General features: G+C 56.8%; 8 protein-coding genes across 8 annotated transcripts; 4 read left to right on the top strand and 4 right to left on the bottom strand.

The window, feature by feature from the left end:
• Nucleotides 1-46: 46 nt before the first annotated feature.
• Nucleotides 47-1287, top strand: LTR77_001218 (uncharacterized protein; the record flags this gene model as incomplete). Its single annotated transcript, XM_064798480.1, has 2 exons — nt 47-1115; nt 1175-1287. 2 exons carry the CDS (start codon nt 47-49, stop codon nt 1285-1287), a joined length of 1182 nt encoding a protein of 393 aa, XP_064662807.1.
• Nucleotides 1288-1699: 412 nt separating this feature from the next.
• Nucleotides 1700-2725, top strand: LTR77_001217 (uncharacterized protein; the record flags this gene model as incomplete). Its single annotated transcript, XM_064798479.1, has 2 exons — nt 1700-2293; nt 2321-2725. The coding sequence occupies 2 exons, from the start codon at nt 1700-1702 to the stop codon at nt 2723-2725; spliced, it is 999 nt and encodes a 332-aa protein (XP_064662806.1).
• Nucleotides 2726-3169: 444 nt separating this feature from the next.
• On the bottom strand, nt 3170-5434 carry LTR77_001216 (uncharacterized protein; the record flags this gene model as incomplete). Its single annotated transcript, XM_064798478.1, has 1 exon — nt 3170-5434. The coding sequence occupies one exon, from the start codon at nt 5432-5434 to the stop codon at nt 3170-3172; it is 2265 nt and encodes a 754-aa protein (XP_064662805.1).
• A 1838-nt stretch (nt 5435-7272) lies between these two features.
• LTR77_001215 (uncharacterized protein) lies at nt 7273-11185 on the top strand (the record flags this gene model as incomplete). The annotated part of the gene is made up of 3 exons (XM_064798477.1): nt 7273-10349; nt 10412-10891; nt 11092-11185. The coding sequence occupies 3 exons, from the start codon at nt 7273-7275 to the stop codon at nt 11183-11185; spliced, it is 3651 nt and encodes a 1216-aa protein (XP_064662804.1).
• A 799-nt stretch (nt 11186-11984) lies between these two features.
• On the top strand, nt 11985-14990 carry LTR77_001214 (uncharacterized protein; the record flags this gene model as incomplete). The annotated part of the gene is made up of 1 exon (XM_064798476.1): nt 11985-14990. The coding sequence occupies one exon, from the start codon at nt 11985-11987 to the stop codon at nt 14988-14990; it is 3006 nt and encodes a 1001-aa protein (XP_064662803.1).
• A 441-nt stretch (nt 14991-15431) lies between these two features.
• LTR77_001213 (uncharacterized protein) lies at nt 15432-17460 on the bottom strand (the record flags this gene model as incomplete). The annotated part of the gene is made up of 2 exons (XM_064798475.1): nt 15432-17174; nt 17224-17460. 2 exons carry the CDS (start codon nt 17458-17460, stop codon nt 15432-15434), a joined length of 1980 nt encoding a protein of 659 aa, XP_064662802.1.
• Nucleotides 17461-18351: 891 nt separating this feature from the next.
• On the bottom strand, nt 18352-20811 carry LTR77_001212 (uncharacterized protein; the record flags this gene model as incomplete). The annotated part of the gene is made up of 1 exon (XM_064798474.1): nt 18352-20811. One exon carries the CDS (start codon nt 20809-20811, stop codon nt 18352-18354), a length of 2460 nt encoding a protein of 819 aa, XP_064662801.1.
• A 513-nt stretch (nt 20812-21324) lies between these two features.
• LTR77_001211 (uncharacterized protein) lies at nt 21325-23640 on the bottom strand (the record flags this gene model as incomplete). Its single annotated transcript, XM_064798473.1, has 4 exons — nt 21325-22229; nt 22669-23187; nt 23237-23578; nt 23631-23640. The coding sequence occupies 4 exons, from the start codon at nt 23638-23640 to the stop codon at nt 21325-21327; spliced, it is 1776 nt and encodes a 591-aa protein (XP_064662800.1).
• Between the last annotated feature and the right edge of the window lie 107 nt (nt 23641-23747).

Raw genomic sequence — 23747 nt, 5'->3', positions numbered from 1 at the left:
CCCATCTCTTTGTCAACATCGTTCTTTCTTCGTATCAATTATCAACATGCGCCTGCTTCCCCCTCGACACGAAGGCCTACATCCGGCACTTGCAACTCCAGAGCCACCATGGTCGCCGAGTGGCCTCACCTCCAAGACTGGGAGGAGAATCATCTACGCGGCACTCCTTGGTCTGCCTTGCATCTTCGTTGGCGTCAGGCCAGGCGTGAAACCAGTTCCGAACGCGAAACTCGCCAGCAGTGTCTTCGCATTAACGTTCTTCGGGAACACCGTCATTGGAGGTCTGGGAGACGCGTGGAAGGCCACGAAAGCCAGGTGCTTCTTGGAAATGCAGGACATACCGCGTCGAGAGTTCAAGTGGTTCGACCGCCCTGGATCCTTCGGTCAAGACGATGCCATCCTTTTGGGTGGTGTAGCTGGCGTTCTTGCTGCTAGCCAGTTGCGCAAAGCCTGGATGATCACAGGCTGGAGGCGATGGACGGGTGCGTTCGTGCTAGGGTGTGGAGTAGGGAATTCTTTATTCAAGATGATTTTCACACGTCACAGAGAGATGAGGGCAAGATGGGCTGAGGCGAAAAGACAAGAGTTGCAGTGGACCGAACAACTGGAGCACTCATGGTTATGCGGCAAGAGGGGTAATGGTCTTCGTATGTGGCATCTACTGTCCGGCACTATCATCTACCATCGGAGCACAGCAAATCTCGTCCCACTTACTCCCAACATGGCTGCAAGCATATCTAAGCTCGAACATCACATCGCCGAACTGAAATGGCGTCGGGACGAAGCGGCTCGTGAACTCGATCGGTCATGGAGCTCATTGCTTGACAAAGAAGCCGAGCTTACCGGTGCGGGGATATCAGGCAACGCGCCAGATATCAAGGCTGTTTCGTCCTTCCTGATAGCATCGTACACAGCGCAAAGCGATCTTGCAGCACGTGTCGGCAGCTATGGAGCTCTGATATCAGATTCCAGGGAACGCATGAAGCGGATACGGTTCGGTGAAACAGTTGCGGACGGCACCCCAGCGACATGGCTTCCTCCATCCTCAGCTCCGCTAGATCTCCTTGGCTCTTACATGCTACCGGGTGCAGCGGCGAAATTTGCAGACATTCGAAGTCGGCATCACCAAATATACAACAATGCTCTCCGATCGCAAAGCACGGAGAGGCTACAGCTCGCGCTAGAGAGACGGATGGAAATGTCCAGTCTGGTAGCCCCAAGGACTTGGTTGGACTTTCAGCTCCTTCGGTGGCTGCTCGACATGTCTACCAGGTTTCGCCAACTTAGGCGAAGCAATGCAAATCGAGAGAAGACCACCACTCTGTATGTAGTATCCCGTATAACTTCACCGCTCCCGATCGTTCGAAGGGTCGGCAGGCACCCTGTTTAGCAAAAGAGCAGCACGAGCATTGTTACGCTCGTAAAGGACGGACCTTAGGTAGGTAACATAGCGATATCTGTCCGTTGGGCTATTATTACTACTGGATGCTACCACCATACAGCCGCATGTCGCTTTTGAAAGACTGGACCATTCGACCATTCGTCGATCCAATCCCGTGGATCCAGTCCCTTGCATGGCGACCTCCTGCATTGTGGCGTCAGAGCCGTGGCTGTTGTGTAACAAAGGAAGCACCTGCAGATTTGCAGATCTTGCCGTTTGGCGCCAGACTTGATGTCGACAAAATAGCAGCCTGCAAAAATGCGACTATTCCCGCCGAGCCATGAAGGTCGCCATACGGCCTTTCCTGTTTTCCCTGCACCCTACGCGCCTACATCGACATCCCAAGCGGCAGGCCTTACAGGAGGTATTTCGACCGTGGTGCCGTGCGCTTTGGCAATCAACCAACTTTTTGGCCTGTGGAAGCCACAAGCATCCACCTGGAGACGTTTCAATGCTGTTTGCACGTACGGCTTCTTAGGCGTCGCCGGCTGCGCCATCTTCCATGATTTCATGATACGCCAGATTGCCGGCCGTCTTCTAGAAGACCAGGAAATCGCGCCACGCCCGTGCAGAGCACTCGACCGCTTGGGTCACTTCGACGAAGACGACGCTTTGCTCACTGGTGCTGCGATTGGAGTCGTCACAGCGTCCTTGCTTCCAAGACCATGGGCTGTTGTGGGCTGGAGGCGGTGGATCGGCGCAGTCTCATACGGGTCAGGAGCTGGATGGCTTGCCTTCAACAAACGGCGTGTATTCCAAGTTGGTCGGCAAGGCTTCACAGACGACACGAACCGCAACTTTGTCCAGTACATGAAGAACAGAGAGGAGTATCAAGCGCTCATCAAGGCGACCGTCGCCTAATATGTGGATGGCAAACAGGACATCGGCTTGAAAACATTGGACGCGACCAAGCCCAGATCACCCAGTCCTGCTACAACTGCCCATTCCTCCGGTTTAGGTGGCCACCCTGCAACCCCTCAGACGACCATTCCGGCGGGAGGTGGCAACGTTGTTCTTTCTACAACACCTCCAACACCAACCTCGGGCTGGACCAAGATAGGCATCGACGCTCGAAGCTGGACGAACGAAACCGACGAGCCTCATCTTACGGCGAAACCGAATCCACAAGCTGAGCCAGAGCCTTACGGTAACACGAACTATCTCTGGGACATTCGTTCGGCCGACAGCACTGCCAAGCTGAAGAGGCATATCGAGGCGAAGGTGGACACGGAAGCCATCCGAAGTGTTCTTCGAGACGCAGAGGAGAGAAGCAAGAATGCTTGATGGTGCACTCATCAGTGCTCTAGTGTGATTCAGATCGAAGACGACTTGGCAGAGAGCTGCTGAGCTTGGAAGAAGAGAGACGTCGCTGTCGTTTTCGTCTCCTGAGAAACTTCTCTGAGAGGCAAAGCGTCTTTTCCAGGTACATAGCATTAGATACAAAGATCAAGAGACCACTCCGCTCCCACCAATGTTTCCGGGAAGCCAGTCTCGCCGGTCCAAGAACTTTGCATCTGCCCAACTTCATCTCGTCGTGATGGGGTTTGCTTTTTGTCTAACTTGGAGCAATCCATTGTATGTCTTCTTGAATTATCGAAGTATCACTCACTATACGTACAAGGTATCGATATCGCCACACATCCACAAACTGCAAATGTAGGTATTCCCAATCGCACATGCAATAACCAATGCGCCCGCTTCCAAATCCGCACCTCAATCACCACCCGCCTAAATCTCCTCCCGTCCTTGCTCTTGCTCTTGCTCCTCGCTCGCCTCCTCCTCCACCGTCGCCATCCTTGTGTCCTCTTGCTCACCCCGCCGTTGATGGTTTTCAGCTTGCGCCTCGCTCATCTCGCGCATCACCACGTCCGTCATTTGACTGCTGGCCCCTTCCTGACCTTCACCAACCCCTGTCTGCTCCTCACTCCTAGGCTCCCTCTTCATCTCCGCCTCAGTAGTATCTCGCTGCTCGTGGGTCGGGAAGAAACGTGCACCGGCACTCCTACTGGCGTCTTCCACCGAACTCGGGAAGATGCGACTCATAAGCTCGCGATGCCGCTCCTGGGTATCAGTCGGCTCACCCCCCTCGCGATCCTGCGTAGCACTGCCCGGTGATCCCGAGTCCTCTTCATCATCCTCTTCCTCGGACAGCGAGTTCGCCGGCGCAAGCGAGCGGGCAGAAGTAGGCGTCCTCCCTTCCATCTCCGCCCGCTCTGCCTCCTTCTTCGCATGCACCTTGCGTAAGTTGTTCGCTGAGCTCACCGAGCGCATGTCTGGCCGTCCGTCCTTTCGGATCAGGACTCCTTCAGCGTTGCGGAAAGGCTTGCTGCGCGACTTCTTCCCGCCGCTGCCGGGGCCCTGATCACTCGCGCCAGCTGCGAAAGGATCGTAGGGACCTTGTGTCGTGAGTGGTGTAGCTGGCAACTCCGACTCGCGCTCGGATGGCCCTGCTGCTGCCGCGCCTACTCGTCGCACGATCCCGCCTCGTGAAGTGTCTTGAGGGGAGCCAGGCTGGTGAGGTAGAGGGCGGTAGTACCCATTGGGCGAGACTTGGGTCCCTGTCCAGTCTGCACGCTCCCATTCAGGTGTTCCAAGTTCCGGGCCAGCAGCGGGCACGATGCTGACGCCCCCTCGTCCACCACCTCTGCTTCCCCGTGCACGACCTCGGCCGCCTCTTCCACCTCGCCGCCCACCACCGACTCCGTGCCCGCGATGCGGCATCTGCATCAGGCGCTCCGTCTCCGGTCGCCAGGATTCTTGCGAGTCGGCGGACTGCGTCGAGACGATGAAGCGATGGCCGGGCATGTTTGCGGACGCTGGCGTGGGCAGCGTGTGCGCCTGAGACGGTATCTGCGACTGCGAGCTATCTGACGGCGCGCGTGAACGTGACAGGTGTGTATCTGCTGTAGAATTTGGCACGTTTGAGGGTATATAACTGGACTCCTCGATGTACGTCGTCCTCGGCATGATGGGCGCAAGTCTTGGCCGCTTCGGTGAACCAGGTACTGATGACTGGTAAGGAGATTGTCGGGGCTCTTCGAAAGGACGCTTGGCTGTTGGAGGGGCATTGACAGCTGCCCATCCTGCCGCTTGCGCCTGCGGATGATGAAACGTTTGTCGGCTTGGACCGGGCTGGGTGGGTGGTGGAAGTGTATTTGAAGAGACACTGTTGTCGCCCATATGCCAGCCGGACAGAGCACTAGGCGGGGGCAACGGCTCGCCCAACCTGAAGCTGCCCATTGAGGAGGCTTGCATCGTTGCTGAAGAATCCATCGACGGTCGATGCAGCGCTGACAAAGTATGCGAGGTCGATCGGGTGTCGACAGGCGACATGTTGGCGGACGTGCGGATCGGTGGCAGCGGATGATGTTGGGACGGTATCGATGGTGGCCGAGACGGCCCGCTGTACTGACTGGGCACTTGCGACTCGCGGTATGCCGGTTCGCGCATTGCTGGACCGGGTCCTCGCATCGTGTCCGCAGCTGTAGGCGGGCCATGCTCCTCCCAACGCTTCATCCTGTTCTCCAGCAGCCTCACCTGCATTCGAAGCGCATCGACTTCGTTGACCCGACTCGAAATGGCGCCCACCCGTTCTGCAAGCACGTTCAGATCCTCGGGGTCATGGCGAGTTGGCTCCACGGTGGGCCTTGCTCTCTGCTCTGCACGAACGTCTTGCAGGACAGCCATGGCATTGCCGACAGCTTGGTCGAGTTTGGTGATTGCAACCTCGATATCCTGTACCTTCTGCCGGTGCGAATCTAACATGCTGGTGTTATGCGACACCTGCGTCTGGACTCGCGAGATCGCACCCGCCCACACTTCGCCGGAGGAGGCATGCGATCCATCTTGAGTATAACCGATCGATGATTGCGTCGAGCGCCCAAATGTCCTGGACGAGCCGGAGGGCGCTGGCGCACGCACTGCAAGGTTGCGAGGTGTCGATATGCCACTGGCGCGCTCATCTTCCTCTGTCAACTGCTGTCCCGTCTCCATGTCGATTGAAGCTTCATCGAGAGTGATGAGGGTTGTTCACACTAAGCAACGCGATCGACACCGTAGCGTGCTGCCTTGCTGCCGATCACACTCAAGGCGACGCTTCCATGAAGAGGCACGACAGCTGGAAGATAGATGAAGATTGTGAGATGCGAGCTTCGAGGTCCAGGTCCAGGTCGGGGTACGGCAGCAATAACCTCATCGGCCCTCATTTAATCTCTCAATGCCTTTCATCTCACAGATCTCGTCCTGAAACACGCTCGAAAATTACCTATCACACCAAGAAAAATCAGATTCAGGCGGCGCACAGACTCTGACCACGATCGCAGGGAGCAGGGTTCGCCGCCGCGAATCTTACCATCCAAGCACAATTTTATACAGACGTCAGTTGCAGTCTAGGGCAGGTATTAGCAGATATAGTTTGATTGTAGGCGGTAGCTACACGCACGCTAGTCGGAAATAGATGGACAGCTAGCATGGAATCTTGTTCTTGTTAGGCGCGGTTAGCTTCTGCTTCCTCGTGCCACCGATGAAACGCCGTCCTGTCAATCGTCGAGCTCGTCATGTTGCACGGTGGTGTGATCATATGATAGCGGCTTGTGCAGGAGCCGATCGAATACGAGCCAATGGTCAGATCCGCTGCTGGTCCTCGTCGAGCAATTCTTTGCGGCGGGCAATGTACCTTATTATGTGGTACCGTTTAGCCTTGAAACGTCTGCAATTACAGATACACCAATTCTCCGATTGTGTGGCGTTCCAGCGCGCCGTTAAGCGTGTGCGAGACACGATACAGTACTTGACAATAGATGGGTGTCGGGAGGAGGTACCGCAGGTTGCGTAACAAACAAGTAGCAGTCAGGTTCTGTCTCCAATGGCCTGCTGTGAATTGCTCTTCCTACTGTTTGATGCGGCCGTTCTCCCTAGAACAGAGCCCTGCCTGGAGGCTTTGAGGAATCCTCTGCCTACAGTTTGGACTGCAGAAACAGCTACTTCCTTCTGTTTCGTAGCTCGGACCCTCTGCAATATAGCGCTCCTGCTTATGACCAGTGTCTGGTTGGATGGCTCGGGGTGCCCATACGACCATGGCAGTGGCGTCGCATCTCACGCATATCCGAGATGAACGTGTGATGAATCACGCAAGCATTCATGTTGTCTTGATTGATGTGCTTTAGTCATATGAGGTGTTGTACATTGATCGGAATACTGGACGGTCCGCATGCGCCTACCTCCTTGAGGAGGATCCGTTCTCTAGCAATGGTAGGTGCGTTTTGACAGAGCGTCTGGAGTGATGTTCATGAAGGCCGAGGCACGCTCGCACTTGATATCAGCCTGTCAAGGGTTATGTTCTGTTGTGATATGTTCCATTGTAAGATACAGGTAATATTGGAGAAGTGTTGGGTGGCACGGAAGAAGGGAGAGAGAGAAAGAGAAGGGGGGGTATTTCACGTGATGCTCGGCACACCTTCCCTGATCCGGGACAAGCCGAGCACATCCCAGCGAGCGTCACAGTGTCACTTCACGACACTACCTTGCGCTTCTTCACTACCAGACAGCAACACTCCTCAAGACGCTCCACCGGCGCATATAGCGCACCCTCACCTCGCCATCTTTCCGCCTTAGCTGGAGCGCCAATACCGCCGCGCAGCTCCTGCTCCGGCCCAAGGGAGCCTCACGACGAACTTCACATCACTACCAGGACACCGACCGACCTCACCCCTTCACAGCACCCCAGACTGCGATAGCTGGCGATGGTGCCGAGCGCCGTGTGCGTGTAGTCAAGCTGAGAGGCCGGCTTTGAAGAGCATCGCTTCGATCCTCGAGGGTCAACCTGCGCCAGCATGCCTCACGCGACAGGCGGCGACAGAATGGACGACGACCTCGCCAACGTGGCCAAGTACGTGCGCGACTGGAACGAAGACGCAGAGTTCGATCGCGCCATCGACCAGACCGACAAAGCGGACGATGCCATCGACTACGAGAGCTTCAGTGACGACGATCTCCCAGAAGAAGAGCAGGCGACCAACAACCTCGATGATGACGATCCCCTCGACTCCATGCTTGGACAGCAAGCGCCCGATGGTGTACCTGGTGTGCAAGCGCAAGCAGAGCAACCGCGCACCAACGGCTTTCACAACGACCAGAGCATTGACGAAGAGGAGGACGCTGATCTCTTCGGCGAGTCTACCGAGCAGAACGATCTGTTCCAAGAGCGCAGCTCTTCTCCAGAACAGCTCAGAACTCACCCGCCTTCGATCGAGCGCCCACATCAGCGTCCGGGCCTGGCGCTTCCTAGCAAGAAGTCGCTTGCGCTACCTGGCATGAACCAGGGCTACCGGCCAGTGCAACCACCACAGCAGCAGAGTCCGCAGTCGATGAGCCCACCATCGTTCTTCGACGATGGCCACTCTCCCGAGGCTAGTGAAGACGAAGAAGATGACATGAGCGACGTGGGTGACCTCAAGGATCCAGAGAACATGCAAAAGTACCTCTTCAAGCTTGCAGCGCGGAAGCAAGCTGGAGAGGCAGTTGACGAAGAGTTTGGCGAGATCGACATGGATGTCTTCTACAGTCTATACCCAAGCTTTGAGAAGAACCAGAATCCGAACTTCGTCGAGCTCTTCCCTCCGCGGCCTGGCCGATATCGTGGCAAAGCTCCTCTTAAGCCACCGCGTTCCATTGTTCCTACCAAGCTCTCGCTCGACTTGATGGCCGATCAGGAGAAGGCGTTCAGGGCGCATGCTGCTGCAAACAAGGTGGGCGATGAGGCGGCCTCGAAGCCTGGGCTTGTCAACCTCAATCTGGGCTCGAACGCACAGGACGACAGCGACGATGATCACGACATGAGTGTTGTTGATGAGAATGAGCGCATCGGCAATCTCACCATGCAAGACCTTTCGATCATCTGTGGAGACTGGGACATTCCAAGCGTTGCTGATATCTCTGAAGGCGAGGCTCTGGATGGCGAGTGGGAAGCCGCTGAGCGCAGCAGACCGAACAAGAAGCGAAAGCTTTTGGATGGCGACTTCTCTCTGGCTGTGCAGGATCCTCATCTACTTTTCGAAGATCCAGAGCGTGCCACTGCCAAGCTGGCGAAGTCTGTTGCCCTGGACCTAAACGACCAGAATCTGCTTGTCGACGAGCTTCTGCCTCAGCGTAAACGCAAGTCCATGTTCGACACAAGGCGCGGCAATGCTCTCAACAGGAGCACAGTCAAGAGGTACAACATCAGCAATGATGAAGCGTACGATGCTTTGAAGGAGAACCACCATCACAAGGTGCGGAGCACGCTTGGTGCCATGGCGATTGAGCACAGTCTTCCGGCTACAAAGCTGCAATTCCCGTTCTACAGAGTCACACTCGACGGCAAAGCAAAGAGGGCGTTCCATCGGCCCAACTTGGACGTACGCGATAGCAGACTGCGCGAGTTCAGGTTCCAGAGGGCGAAGCACCTCAAGCGCAAGAACACCCGAGGTCGCGAGACGAAAGAACTGTTCGGCAAAGCTGAAGACCTTGGCTTGGGCGACAATGCCAACGTCCTGCTTCTGGAGTACTCTGAGGAAGCGCCGGTGATGCTGTCGAACTTCGGCATGGGCAGCAAGCTGCTGAACTACTATCGCAAGCGAGACGCAGATGACCAGGAGCGGCCAAAGCGCGATATTGGAGAGACCAACGTGCTCCTTACGCAGGACAAGAGTCCCTTCTCCAACTTCGGCCACGTCGACAAAGGCGAGATCGTCCCTACCATCCACAACGGCATGTACCGCGCGCCTATCTTCCAGCACAAGCCCAAGTCAAGCGACTTCCTGGTTGGTTTGAGCAGCAGCTACGCATCGGGCCACAAGTTCTACCTACGGAACGTGGAGAACTTGCACACCGTTGGCCAGCAACTTCCGACCACGGAGGTGCCGACCAAGCACTCACGTCGTGTCACGGATGCTGCGAAGAAGCGATTGCGGGCTCTCTCCTACAGGATGTACGCCAAAAGCGTTGATCCTCTCCGTCCCAAGAAGGCGAAGGCTCTCAACAACGAGAACCTGATGCCACATTTGCCCGGACACGACATGCCTCAGACCCGCAGCAAGATGCGAGAGTTCATGAAATACGACAAAGTGGCAAAGGACAGTGCCGGCACCTGGATCCCCCACCCGGGTCAGGTCGTTCCTGATGCCGACACGCTTCGCAGCTGGATCAAGCCTGAAGACGTCTGTGTGCTCGACTCTATGCAAGCGGGCGTTCAGCATCTGCAGGACTTGGGCATCCCGGACGACAAGAACGACGAAGACGACAAGGATCTGGACGAGGGCGAGCATATCGAGAAGCAGCTTGCACCGTGGCGGTCGACGAAGAACTTCCTTGCTGCTTGCCAGGGCAAAGCCATGCTTAAGCTGTATGGTGATGGCGATCCAACAGGTCGCGGGGAGGGCTTCAGCTTCGTCAAGACGTCTATGAAGGGCGGCTTCAAGATGTTTGGTGAGAGTGCGGAAGACAAGATTGCGGCCAAGAAGCGTCGGGAGACTGGTGGTCATTCGTACAATGTCGCAGAGCAGCAAAGGCTGTACGACGATTCTATCCGCACTATCTGGGACAAACAGAAGGAGAGTTTGAGTGCTGAGCTCGAGCACTCGGACGGCGAGATCGACGACTACCACGACGAGCCAACGAGTGCATACCCCGGCAGAGGTGCGACACCGCGGTCGTCGTTCGCCACTCCCGCTGCATCCAGCCGCCTCGAAGACGACTCTGCCAGTCAATTTAGTAGAGGCAGCGCCGGTCGTCGTGGCGAGATCCTGGAGATTACCCGCAGGGTCATCGACAAGTACGGCGAGCCGCAGCTGGTTACGGAGCAAGTCACGAACGCGAAGGTCATCTCACTGTATCGCAAGAAGCAGCTGGAGAAGAAGCTGGACACTTTGAAGTCTGTTATTATCCTTTCCCTACCCATATCTGAAACATCGTTAGCTGACCTGTTCTCTGCAGACCGGATGAGATGCAGCCATCCAACGACGCGGCATGGAACGCCGCGCAAGCGAAGGCCATCCAGCAAGAGATCTTCCGCCTCGAGCGCAACGCCGATCGCCGCCAGGCGCGCGAGAAGCAAAAGGGCAGGCAAGCTGCTGGCGCCGCCGGCTCCCCCACCGGTGGTGCTGTTGCGGGAACCACCGCAGCAGGCTCGCCCGCGGCGCAGTCCGACGCGGCCGACGGCAAGACGCCGCAGAAGGGCCAGGGGCGCGGACGCACGAAGGACGGGACGGCGCGCAAGTGCGCGAACTGTGGGCAGGTGGGCCACATCAAGACGAACAGAAAGTCAGTATCGTTCAGTTGTCTCTTTTGCGCGTGCAAGGATTTCGAGGAGTTTCAAGGCGGCAAGAAGCAGGGGACTCCTTCTAACAAGGAGAATTCTGCTGTGGATGCTGCTGCTGGTGCGGCTGCGATGAGCAGTTATTCGCGGTTCGCGTTGTGAGTGCGCGGACGCAAGACTGGAAAGATGGAGGATTGGATTGAGTGCATGGGCGAGGATACCAACATCCTCTTCTCGTGTCGCTTGGATCCGCAGCGGATGCTTTTCAATGCTCTTTCTTCGTAGTTGTTTCTTCTTGTTGTTCATCTGATCATAAATTCGAGTCGAGCTTCTGCTGACAACTCTAACTTATCAAAAGGCTCTGTCCGATGCTCAACGGGACGCTGAAGCCGGAAGATGCGCAGAATGGAGACAGCTCGTTTGGTGCTGTGCCTGCGCCTTTGACGCTGTGATGCCTGCCTTCCCTCCGTTCGAGACGACCACCGAACCGTCGATGCCGCCCCGTCCTTGGTTGCTCGCACCGAACCGAACGTCGTTTGTCCCTGCTCGCCGCTTTCAAGATCTATCATCCTCCATCCTCCTCCGACGACCTCCCGCGCGCTCTCTTATGACACGCTCGTTGCTTCCATGATCGACTAACCAACTGTATTGCTAGCGGGGGAGAACGCATGGGTTGCTCAAGAGCTAGCGGTATGCAATCATGGTTGAGGAGGAGCGCTGTTTGGTGCTTTGCCACAAGAGTCTACGGTTCTGCAGTGCTGTACCAACTATTACTACAATTACTTTCCCTCTTTCCTCGCTGTCATCATTCCAGTGACGACGTCCCTTTCACATGCGCCATCTGGGCGAGTCAGCGTGTAGCAGATCGCCGCGGGGATTGGTGGCGTGCAAAGCTTGTTCGACAAGAGTCCCGCAGTGTCTGGTGGGACAGAACAGAGACGTTGATACTCGTGACCATTTCCTACTTCTCCGGAGTCGCGGAAGTGTTGTTGTAGTTGCTCTACCAAGTGTACACGCCTCTTGCCTCGTGGTACGCGTAAAGAAGCCGTCGTAGCCGCAGGATCTCGAGAGACCAAGCGCTGGCGTACGTCACACGGCCCGACTTCGAGACACATGAGAGTATAAGCCTCTGCACGACGACGTCTTCCACATCAGCCCTACATAGCCCTACAATTTGAGTTGAGGATGAGGTGGAATTGCTTAGGCCTCTAGCAGCAGAAGAAGAAGGAGCAACACACATTCACGGCAGCCATGGCATCAGACGGCGGACAGCAGGTCAATGGCGCAAGCGGCAAGACCCCACGAGCGAATGGCCTCACAGTGCAACTCACACCAGCACAGAGGGCAGGCGTGCAACGGAGCGACACCGTCTTCTTCGATGCGCCCGAGAGCTCAGACGAGCCACCTCACAGCAAAGAGCCCGACGACGCCCCGCGAGCGCCGATGCAACGCACGCAGACGGCCAACACCATGTCCTCGATGCTCTCCGTCCCGCCCCCCGGCTCCGTGCTCACCGGCAAGCAAGAGCACTACCTGAAGCGCGAACTGCTCGCCCACCAGACCGAGTGGGAAGTCAGCGAGCTCGCCCACCCCACCGCGCTCCAACGCTTCGGCGCACCCTTCCGCTCTGACGCCGGCGAGGTTGCGCCTGAAGACTCCGAACTACCGCTCCTACGATACATCTTCGTGCACCATGTGCGTAACTTCCCCTTCCTCAACCAGGCGAAGGAGAAGGAGTTCTGGCAGGACAAGCTGCAGGTGTTTCTCGAGAGCTTCGCCAACAAGCACATCTCGTCGTCAGAAGACCGGTTAGAGGAGACGAAGCGGTCGAAGCTGGCGACTAAAGCGACGAAATTGGTGGAGCTGATGATGGTGTCGGGTATCCCGACGGCGTCCGGGTATGAAGAGCGCATTCGGTTTTCAGAGATGGAGGTGGTGGATCGAGGAGCGAACGAGCAGGGTTTGGTGGTGAATGTGCCGCAGGGACACCAGATTAACGGTTGGGATGTCAACGTGGCGGGCGTGAAGCAGGTTAGTGTCAAGCGGCACGTTCGGCGCCACGCTCACGCGGAGTTCATCATACGGGTGAAGAGGCGGGAGGAGGATGAGATATACGTGACGAGGAGGTTTGGCGACTTCAGACGCATGCACAAGCAGTTGCGGTTGGAGCTGCCGGGGAAGGTCTTACCACCGCTGCCGCACAAGAACAAGACGCATTCCATCTACAGCGGTAAAGACGACGATGACGCGGATAGCATCGACTCGTTCTCGACGCAGGATACTGCTACGCCGGATGGGAGCGCGGAGTCGGGCGGTTTCCGGTCGTACCTTTCATCCTGGGCGCCGGGATCAAGCGCTCGGAGTCATTCTCGCACTGAATCGAGGACGTCGCTTGGGACGGCCTCGCCGCGGCAGTCGATAGACGCTCTTTCTCGCGACTCTCCGGTCAACTCGCCACTGCGAGGAGCTTCGCCAGCACCTCCGTCTACTACGCTTTTCCGGGAGGAGCAGCGGGTTTCGCTTCGTGCTTTCCTGCGCAACTTCCTGCAGAACGAGGCTATTTCTCAGTCGCAAGCTATGCAGGAGTTCTTGACGAAGGACCCGGTCAAGCTCGGACGAGAGGAGGTGGACGACATCGACCGCCGGAAGGTCATGGACGAGAGACGCATGGATGAGCAGCGCAGGTTCTTCGAGGTGGCGCGAGAGCGTGCGAGAGAGCTTGACGTGCACATGGAGAAATTCAGGCGGAAGGTCATTGAGAGAGATGGTCTGCGTGACCTCTTTGGTGAGATCAAGCGGAAACAGACGATTGCTGATCTGGACCCGGAGTACCGCAAGTTCGCCGAGTGGTTGCGTATAGAGGTGGCTGCGACACTCTACCATCTCTTTCTGGCCGAGGACAACAGCCCGGAGTTGTTTGCGCAGTTCAAGCGGATCCATAGTCTGGTTCCGTACACCGCGCTGAAGCAGGTCATCCGGTTCACTAACCCGGCCGCTGTCATGGCTAGCGTCCTTGACATCTTCATGGCTCAGCCGCTCGGTGCGAAGAGCTTACTGCAGCGGATCTTCGGGCTGGCGCTGGGTGATGGCATACGCACTATCCAGAAATCGATCGATGCGCTGACCACGAAGATCGAAGAGCCGGTGCTGTGCGAGAAGATCAAGAACCACAGCGAAGCAGACAAGGCCACCAAAGACACCATCCGCCACGACGCAACGGCAGAACAGACGGACCTCCTCGTCAAAGTCCTCCAATCCGAAGACATCTCCCCCGAACTCTCCAGCGAGCAAATCGGCCAAGTCTTCAACGCCTACGTCGCCTGGGACAACGCCGTCGAGAACGTCGACGAGCAAATGCGCCAGGGCGCCGAACTCTACGCCCGTCTCAAACAACTCATGAAACTCTACACCCGCCAGCGCGACAAGAAGATGATGCTCGAGATGGTCGAAGAGCCCACCACGCTGCGCCTCTTCCGCGACCTCTTCACCATCTTCTACGAACCCCTCGTCCGCGTCTACAAATCCGCCAACGTCTACAACAGCGTCACGGACTTTGCCCGCTTCGCCGACGACACCATCGCAACCATCGAAAAAGCGCAGCGGCAGGACGTCAGCGCCGACCCGAACCAGACGGTCCAATCCTTCATCGACCTGTGCGCGCGCCACGAAGAGGATCTGTATAAGTTCATCCACGAAGTGCACACGCACGACAACGGCCTCTTCGACAAACTCATGACGTGGATCGAGGGCATTCTCGATTTCCTGCGCAACGGGCCCGCCGGCGGGAAGTTGGACATGAACGCGCTGTTCCAGGGCGCGGTGGAGATGAAGCAGATTGATCGCGAGAAGGCCGCAAGGGAGATCAACTCCCTTATCAAATGGCAGCACGCCCGGAAGCGCTGGCACGCGGACAAGACGCGGCAGAAAATGGCGCAGGCGGAAGCTAATCCCACCGAAGGTAGTGGTGGAGGGGACGCCATGGCCGGGCTCGCAGCGACGTTCAAACCTGGAGATTTCGGCCTGAACGCCATGGATCTGCAGGACATGGATATGGGCGATGAGGACGAGGAGTTCAGCGAGAGTGAAGAAGAGGATGAGGAGGTGGATCCGATCGCGGCGGAGAGGAAGAGGAGGCGGAGGAGGCAGGATGTGTTGAAGAGGAGTGCGGGGGAGCCGATGAAGCCGGGGATTGAGGAGGTGTATAAGATGGAGCCGCAGTTTTTGGCTATGGTTCGGATGGTGCTTGCTAGTGATTGATGATTGATGGAGATGAGGGGGGGTTGGTGTGGGTATGGCGGTAATGACGGTATGATGGGATGATGGGATGGGTTACGAAGATGGGGTTTGGCATACATGCATGCATGCAGATGACTACATGAGTGGTGAAGGGGATGGATGGGAGTACTTCTGAGATACCATGATTTTGCGGCTGGGCTGGTTCCTGCAAGACGAGATTGAGCATGCTTTAGATGAGAATATATCCCTGGTAATGACGGTCCTATGCGATTCTCTTGGAGCACAACCAGAGCTACCGCGCTTCCTACTGGTTCAGAGTATGTTTGGAAGTCGTTACTATATGGAAGCTATATACATCGGCTAAAGATACAAGCCGAGACTCGTCTCCGGCCGTTAGCTAGCTAGCTATACAACATACAAACCCCAACGCCATCGGCCACTGTTCGGCACACGAGACAGATATCAACACTGGTAGTAGCTGCCGCTGCCGTCGCAATTATACATCATCATCCCGCTATTCAGCGCAGCAGGCGCGCTGAGCGAGTGCTCCATCGCCGGAGCTTGGAGACCGCAGTTCGAATAGGAGTCTGTAGGCCACGGTATCGCTTGGTCGAGCATGGGTGTCGGGTAGCCGAGGGAGAAGTCGGTGGTGACCTGCGGGTAGCAGGACATGTTCAGCATGTCGGCTGAGATGGTGTCGTGGTAAGTGCCGACGGCAGGCTCAAACCCATAGTCGAGTTTACCATCGAAGCCACCATCCTCGAGTTCCTGGACGTCGTCGTTGGCGAAGTCCCGGTCCTCCACAGCACTGACTTCAATCTCCTTCAACCACCCATTCATCTTCAACCACTCAATCGGCGGCCAATCCCCCCCGGCCTTGCCGGCCCTACTCTCCCTCTCCTCCCCCCTCGCCTTCCGTCCCCGCTTCCGCGGACAGAAATGCGCTCGTCGGAGGTGCGCAGCAGCGTTGTAGTAAACGTTATACTCCTTGCGCTGATTACACTGCTTGCAGATCCCCAGCGGCCGCGTCGGGCGCCATCCTTCTGCAGTGGCGGTGTCCGGGTCGACGCAGATCCAGACGCGGCGGAGGGAGGCGTGGGCGCGTTCGTGGTGGCGGCGGAGTTCGTGCTCGCCGCGGAAGCCGGAGGGGTGGGCGGTGCAGAGGTCGCAGTGGAGTTTGGGGTGTTGGGGCCGGGTGTAGGGTGCTTTGGCGATGGGTTCTTTTTGTTGGAGTTGCGGGCGGAGGGGCCGGGGTTGGGGGTCGGGGTGAGACCGGGAGATGGAGACGGGACCGTGGGGGTTGCATTTGGAGGCGAGGGGTCGGGTGGCGTTTTCGATGTGCTTGCGGCTGCGTTCGTTGGCTTTGGGATCGGTGGGAGGTGTGGTGGTCGTTGAGCCGGGGTCCGATGTGCTGCGCTTCATTTCCTGGCTCGAGCAGTCGGGCCACGCTGAGTTGTCTTCAAGGCCTTGGCCGTCAACCGTACCAACTTGACACAACGACTCAGAAAAGGAAAGCTCTTGCGGATACTCGAGTGAGCATCCCATACTACCTAGCCAGTCTGCAGTAGTACTTTGATCGAAGCCGGTGACAGCGCTGCTGTCCACCGGCTTCTCAACAGCACAGGAAAGAAAAGACGCATCCATATTGCCCATATGGTATTGCAAGTCATCAGAACAATTTGAAAAGAAAGGTTCAAACCGCAACGTGTCGGTGCTGTCATCAAAGGACAAAGCACTCCTCATACTACTCTGTCGGCTCATTGAGTCATCTGAGTCGATCAGTGACGGAGTCGACAAGTCACTGGGCGATACGTTGTACTGGCAGGCGACCTGAGAGGTGGCGTAATGGTGTGAGCCATTGTACGCCTCGACTCTCTGGCGCTTCGCAGCGTTGTGCGAGTTGTTGGAGCTGCGTTGGAGCTGAGCAACGAATTCATGCGGCTTGTACGCCGTGAATTGATGTGATGGTTGTTGTAGCTGCTGTTGAGCAGACGTCGAGCCAGTCCAGGTTGTCGAGCCGTAGGCGCCAGATGTCGAGTGAGACTTCTGCATTTGTTGGTGAGTCCGCTTGCCGTTGGAGTCCTGTTGACACGAGGACGTCGTGGGTTGCCGGGTGTCCATGCTGATACCTCTTCGAGACATTGCCGGAGCGATGTTGTTCGGTGCCTGTATTTTTCCTATCCGACCGTCCGAGTTGTTGAGAGCCTGCGCCAGTTAGCCAAGACCAGCAGATCCATACTGAAAGCGCCCGTACCAGTGCCATCTGATCCACAGGCAGCGCCAGCCCCGTAGAAGAGTCCTCGATTCCCTTGCCTCCAGTCGTCCTCGAATCACTCCCTAGTCGCGAGGCCAGACCTGTCGTTTGCTGAGACCATGCAGCACGTAACTGATCCTCCGGCCAGTGCGCGTTGGCTTGCCAGAAAGCCTGTCGTGCCGCCTCCAGATGACCGAGAATCGAATCGCTGAGAACGTGGGTGCTTGAGGTGGTCATGTTAATGCAGACAGTGACGATTCAGCAGTAGCCGTTAAGCTGGCACCTATTGATTGGAGGTGCACGGCTATGTTTCGGTGAAGCTACCAATGGCGACAGAGTAGCGTCTGTGTTGTGAGAAGAGATGGATGCTCAAAATGAGGCTGCAGATGGAGGGAAGAGGGCGAGGACTTATGCTCTGCCTCGAAGGCTGCTGGAAAAGCAGTCAGGAGGCTCGATCGGGCCTCTAGCTAGTCTAGTAGAGCTGCGGGCGTGCATAATGAAGGCAAACGGGATGAAGGATCCTTCTGTCGTTGCTGCAGCACGCCGTGATCCTAGTAGTGAACGCGCAAAACTCGAGGCAGCGAATGGGGTGAGGTCAGCGGTAGCGCGAGACGGAAGCACATCCTTTCCAGCCTAGTGTGACAACGCACCGAGCTTGCGTCGTGGCGCTCGATGCGGCCTTGCGGTTCGTTCGATCGTGCTGTCGCAAGTCATGGGATCTCGTTATCGCGAGAGCTTCCTTCCCTTTTCGATACACTGCATGCTGCAACAGACGACATCTCGCATCTCCGGCCTGAGGCTTGCTTCTTGGATCGTCGAGGCCACGTTAGCACACGTTTCGTATCACACACCCCCTACCACTCCCTCGGCTCCACCCTGATTCGACAGCACGATGACGGCGAGTCAGCAAGGGGGTTACACTCAACGCAAGCCTCACACGTCTTGCACGTGCTGTGGCACTTCCTACAAAGGATGGAATGGTTGTTGATCAGCATACTATTTTCGTTATCACATCTCACAAACGAGATATAGATACACTATCTGGATCGATCTGCGAAGCCACGCTGTGCTCGTTACATCCGCACTCCTTTTCCTCGGACTACCAGCTGCTTTCTTCAAATCCCTGCCTTATATCATGGCGCCTAGGGCAAGCGTCTGCGCCTGACCACCTGGCGTCCTCGAATTGCTTCTATGCAGACCAGGAATGCCCAAGCCTAGCCAGCTGGACGCGCCATCCAGCTCCTCCACGTCATCACCACGGAAGGACTCCTTGACGGCCGGCATGCTCTGACTTCCTTCGTTCTCGGCCCGGGATGACACCGTGGTCGGCTCCTCCGGGATCAAAGTCAACGAGTCCTTCCGCACGTGGCGCTGCGAAGCTGGTGGATGTGAGATCCGATGTGCGAGGTAGGCGATGCCTCGAGTCCTGAGGCTTTCCAAATCGTTTCTCGGAGCACGTGGGACTGGGACTGGAGCCGGCTTCGACAAGATCTCCACCACTTCTTTCGCGACCACCTTTTCCAGAGGGCTGGCGTCGGGTTCTGCTGGAGGTGTGCTGAAGCGCTCGATCTCGGCGTCCGGCGAGTCGCTTGTATCCTTCATCTCTTCGTCCAGCATATCGACCCCTGCAATCACATCCCCTTCAAATCCAACCTCGTCAAACCCGTACTCGTCGAAGAACTCGCAAACATCATCTACAACCTGCTCATCACTCCGCCTCCTTGGTATGCTCAGCGCATCCTGATACACTCTGTCAATAGCATCCTGGAACGGCTCGAGACTGGCCACAGAGTTCTTTCTAGGCACAATCACCGGCTTCGGCAGCTTGATCGGACCTTGCACGTATATTCTACGCTGCCACGCGTTCATCTCAGGCGGACATACTGTTACGACAGAGCCTCCTCGCAGATGGATCTGCGTTGCGATGGGGGTCGTCACACCAGACGGCGGAGGTGAGTTCTCTGAGCTAGGTGCGTATTCTGGAATTGCCGACAGTCGGCTCGGTGACATCTCTTCGCTTTCAGCTGAGAGTACGCTGCTGCTCGACTTGGCGCTGTTCGTTGCCACGTGCGAAAGTGGACTCCGTCTCTTGTTGCCTGGCCTTCGTTGAGCCCGGGCTGAGTGTCGTTGCGCTCCCGGTGGACTTCGCAATGCTCCAGGGGGACTGCGTAATGCACCTGGTGGGCTTCGCAGCGCCCCCTGAGAACTCCTCTGGTACAGCTCGATTGGCGTCCCGGCAATGCTCGACGGAGTAGCAGGTAGGTCCTTGCTCAGTATCGAAGGTGGAGGCGGCAGTCTCACACCCAGCTGCATATTCGCATTGACTTTTCCTTCATTGCCAACCGGAAAGAACCCTGATTGGAGAAGCATACTCATCGTCTCCCCCTTCCTTTGCCGTCTCCATGGAAGCTGGATCTCCGACAACGAGCCAGACCTTTCATTTGTCTCCCCATCGGTAGGTTTCGAAGGTGGCGTGCCTGGACTGGCGAACGAGTATAGTTCATCCAGATCTAAGAGTGCCGATCGGAGCGAGGAGTCGGAGCTCAAGCGCTTCGACGCCTTGTCGACTCTGCCTCCTCGCACACCTGAGAGCTTGGAGCTGGCTTTTGATGATGCTGTGGACTTTACGCTTGAATCCATCGGACTCATGCTGATGGGCTGTGTAATTGCTGCCTGCACCACACTCTCTTTCGCAGGCATGGCAATATTTCGTTCTGTCGTTGCAGCCGGCGCAGTCCACGCCCTAGCCGGTTGAACAGGACGCTCTTCGACAATCCCTGCTGGCGGACTTGGTCGCTTCTCTGGAACCTTCACTGGCGGACTCGGCGGCTTCGCCAGAGCGATCGCAGGCTGCCTCAGCTGCTCTTTCGACAACCTCCACGACGGACTCGGCGACTTCTCCGCCCCCTTCCCTACAACATCCTTCCCCTTCCCCTTCCTCTTCGAATTCGACTTACTCAACGATGAACCCCCACCATTAAACGGATCCTCCTCCAGTAGCCTCAAAATATCCGCACCCCTCGCCTTCGACCGCTTCGCCGACTTCGCGGGTATCGGAGGCGGCGGCAGCTCTTCCTTCACCGTCTCAGCCGCCTTCACTGGGATCGGCGGCGGCAGCGTCTTCGGCAGCTCAGGCACCACGACCTGCGCCGGTGGAGGAGGCGGCGGCAGCACAGGAGCAGTCTTTGCTCGTGGACCGAACCACTCGTCCGGCGGCGCCGTCGAACGTCTCGGCGGCTGCGGTGCTCGTCGCGGCCGCTCGCCGAAGCCGTCTGGGAGGCGCTGCTGGACTGCGGTCTCTGGTCTTAAAGGCGAAGCGCCGGATTTGGGGTGTTCGAGTCGCGAGCGCGAGGCAGAAGACGGCGAGGCCAGTATAGGAGAGGATGAGACATTATCTGAAGGCCGTCTCGGCAGGGGTGATGTCGGCGCTGTTGTCGCAGCATGCAAGGAGCCGGCGCGATCCTCTGTTGCAGATCCCAGACTCGCTGTCGGGCTCAAAGGACCGGAGGCGACTGCGCTCTGTCGCCTTGCGGCGAGGCGGGCTTCGATTTGCGCTCGGGAGAGCTGGACGGGGGGTGGTGCGAACATTGTACATACACTCTCCAATGACACTATACGGAATCGTAGTCTCGAGACGAGTAGGTAGAAAGAGGTTTTGGACATTTGTCTTCCGCGAGCAGGAAACCAAAACCCCTAATAGCCCTTCTTTGTCTCACGCCATGGGCAGGTTTTCGCGGTCGCACGAACAAAGGCGTCTTCGTACCCGCCTGCGCGGTAGGCTGAAAGCCATGCATTCCTGTGCGCCGGTCCGCTTTGGGATGCACGGCAGACTGGATGTGGTATCTCGTGCACGAGAATGGTGTCGGGGTGAATTTACGGTGGGTGTATGGGCGTCTGTGATTTTGTTGTTGTTGAGAAGAGGTCGGGATTGTGTACTTTTTTGGCGACATTCTCGCAATGAGTATGGAAAGTGATAGGAGAGTTTCTGCGACTGCACTGCCGGCACCAACATTTCGATTCTCGAGAATAGTATCTATACACAACCCACCCATCTCCTACTCAACCCCCCTCTCAGTGCCCCCATCAACCCCATCAACCCCATCAACACCCCCTAGGATCAAGCCCCAAATGCAACGCCCGATGCCGCCAAAACATCTCCGGCACCACAACCTGCCTATCCACCTCCGCCCACTCAACCAAACCCGCGCTCTCGTAAGCGCTGACGCTTTGATCCTGCTTGCTGAGATGGTAGAGAAGCACGCCACATGCCAAAATCCAGAGTTTGTACCGTCCAAGCCAGTTGCGCGTTTCTTGATAGTGGAGGTATAGCGTATCTACTACAGGGTTGTAGCGGAGGGCGAGAGAGACGCTGTCAAGCCATCGGGAGAAGAAGGCGAGGTGGTCTCGCAGACGGAAGCGGGTCGTGAGCGCGAGGACGCCCGCTGCAGTGGCGCCGAGCAGGCGGAAGGGGAGGAGAAGCACGAATGTGATCACCGCGAGAACGACCTCTCCGACCGAAGCGAGCGGGAGCTCTCCAACGGTCTCCCAGAACCAGGCGCGCCAGTTCACCGTGCCGTGGGCGAGCCACAGCAGCAGCGCGGGCGGCAGGATCCAATTGCACAGCCATTCGATGGCGACCCAGAGGTCGCTCTTGATCGCCTCCTGGGCGAAGCGGGTAGCCGGTGCCCCAGTGTAGCGGCTGCCTGCGGCGGATGCTACTGTTGCGTCGGCGGAGAAGGCGGCGCGAGTGGCTCGCCTCGTCTCTAGGGCTGAGGTGGTGGTGGTGGTAGTGTAGTGGGCGAGGGGGGCTTGAGGGGCGGTCGGGGAGGGTGCGAACCAGCGCAGGATGGTGTTGAATATGGATTTGACGAACAGGGCCTCCATGGAGCCGGGCATCAGCGCGACTGTTGCTTCGGACGTGATTATTGGTTGGTTGGTTGGTTGGTGGTGAAGGTTTCTTTGTGTTTGGGTGTGAAGGTTGAGTCGCCGGATCAGAAAGGATGTGACTGAAGGACAGCTGATAAAGAAAAATTGTTGTGATTCTCACAATAGCAGTATTGTGCCTATTGTATCTTTCAAAACAGTTTTCTCTGAATGTTGAGACAATACCATGTGAGGTTGTTGAGTATGAAGTGAGGTGAAGTTGAAGTGAACTCACTTGCCTGTTCTTGAAGATCGATAGGGAAAATGTGCTGCTACAGCCGACGAACAATGCACCACCCAACAATATGCGCAATGAGAAAAGATGAGAAATCGATGTAACAAACCAGGTGAGAACACGCTTCTCCACGCCTTGTTTGCAGAGCTGCAGCTATAATACAGGAGACAGGCACTTGTCTTTGATTGTATGTCTGAGATTACATCTCACTTGAACGCTGGCTGCACGAGCGTGTTTCCTGTTGCAATTAGCGATTGTCTGAGTTGTTTGGGCGCAGTGGGACTCACCTCCATCTGGGTACAGCACCTGGTCGTTGTAGAACACGCCGCCTTTTCCTGCAAGGAACAGTATAGTGGCGGCCATATCGGTATCATGACCTGGCCTCCCCGCAGGATTCGACATTTGCATATCGAGCTGGCTCTTGTTGTCCTCTCCGCTCGACCCTGTCGTCATCTCGCTCGGGAACACGCCGGGAGCGATTGTATTGACGCGGACCTTGACGTCCTTGAAAGTCGTCGCTAGCATACGGCCCAAGTGCGTGAAGGCGGCCTTTGAAGAGGCGTACGCGAATTGCCCGTTGCTGCTGCCTTTCATCGAACCGCTGATGGAGCTGACATTGACGATCGACGAGCTGTAGCCGGGTGTCTGATCCGTCCCCTTGGCCAGCAGAGGCAGGAAGGCCATGGACATGAAGTACTGGCCGGTGACGTTGGTGTGGAATGTGTCGAGCCACTGCTGCTCTTCGGAGCGGAGGAAGTGCTGGGAGATTGAGTCCGCCGAGTTTACATCAGGCCGGCCGTTGCTTGCTGCAATGTGTTAGCTGCGTTGTACCCTTTCCAACGTGTTCAAGCATACAGAATTTCGTGTTGTCATCCCTCGCAATGCCGGCGTTGTTGACCAGCAGCTGTATGCCTCTCATCTCCTTCTGTGTGACTTCCTTTGCCAGCCGAATGCACTCCTCCTTCTTGCTCACGTCTCCAACAAGCAGTTCCATCTTTCCTGGTCCGGTGTTGTACTTCTCAATGGCGTTCTCGAGCTTGTCCTCTCTCCGGCCGGTGATGTAGACCCTCGCACCATTGGCGACCAATGCTTGCGCGATCATGAGACCGATGCCAGTGTGCCCTCCCGTAACCACAGCTGAGACATGGCGGACGTTGAAGAGGTCGTCCGTCTTGATTTCGTGGTTCTCTGCCTTGCCTGTACTCGAAAGTCAGTTGTCGATGCTCTCAATGGGTCGAATCGAACGTACCGGTTGCCATTGTAGCTTTCTGGATGTTGCTCAAGACTGGTCTGTTGTGAGTAGCCGTGATAGATCTTGGGACGCTTGAAGCAGTTCGAGAGAATAGCCGCAACATGTTGAGATGGC

Source organism: Saxophila tyrrhenica, assembly GCF_035928015.1.
Source record: "Saxophila tyrrhenica strain CCFEE 5935 chromosome Unknown scaffold_2, whole genome shotgun sequence".
Taxonomy (NCBI): Eukaryota; Fungi; Ascomycota; class Dothideomycetes; order Mycosphaerellales; family Extremaceae; genus Saxophila; species Saxophila tyrrhenica.
This window is presented reverse-complemented; position numbering and strand designations above follow the sequence as displayed.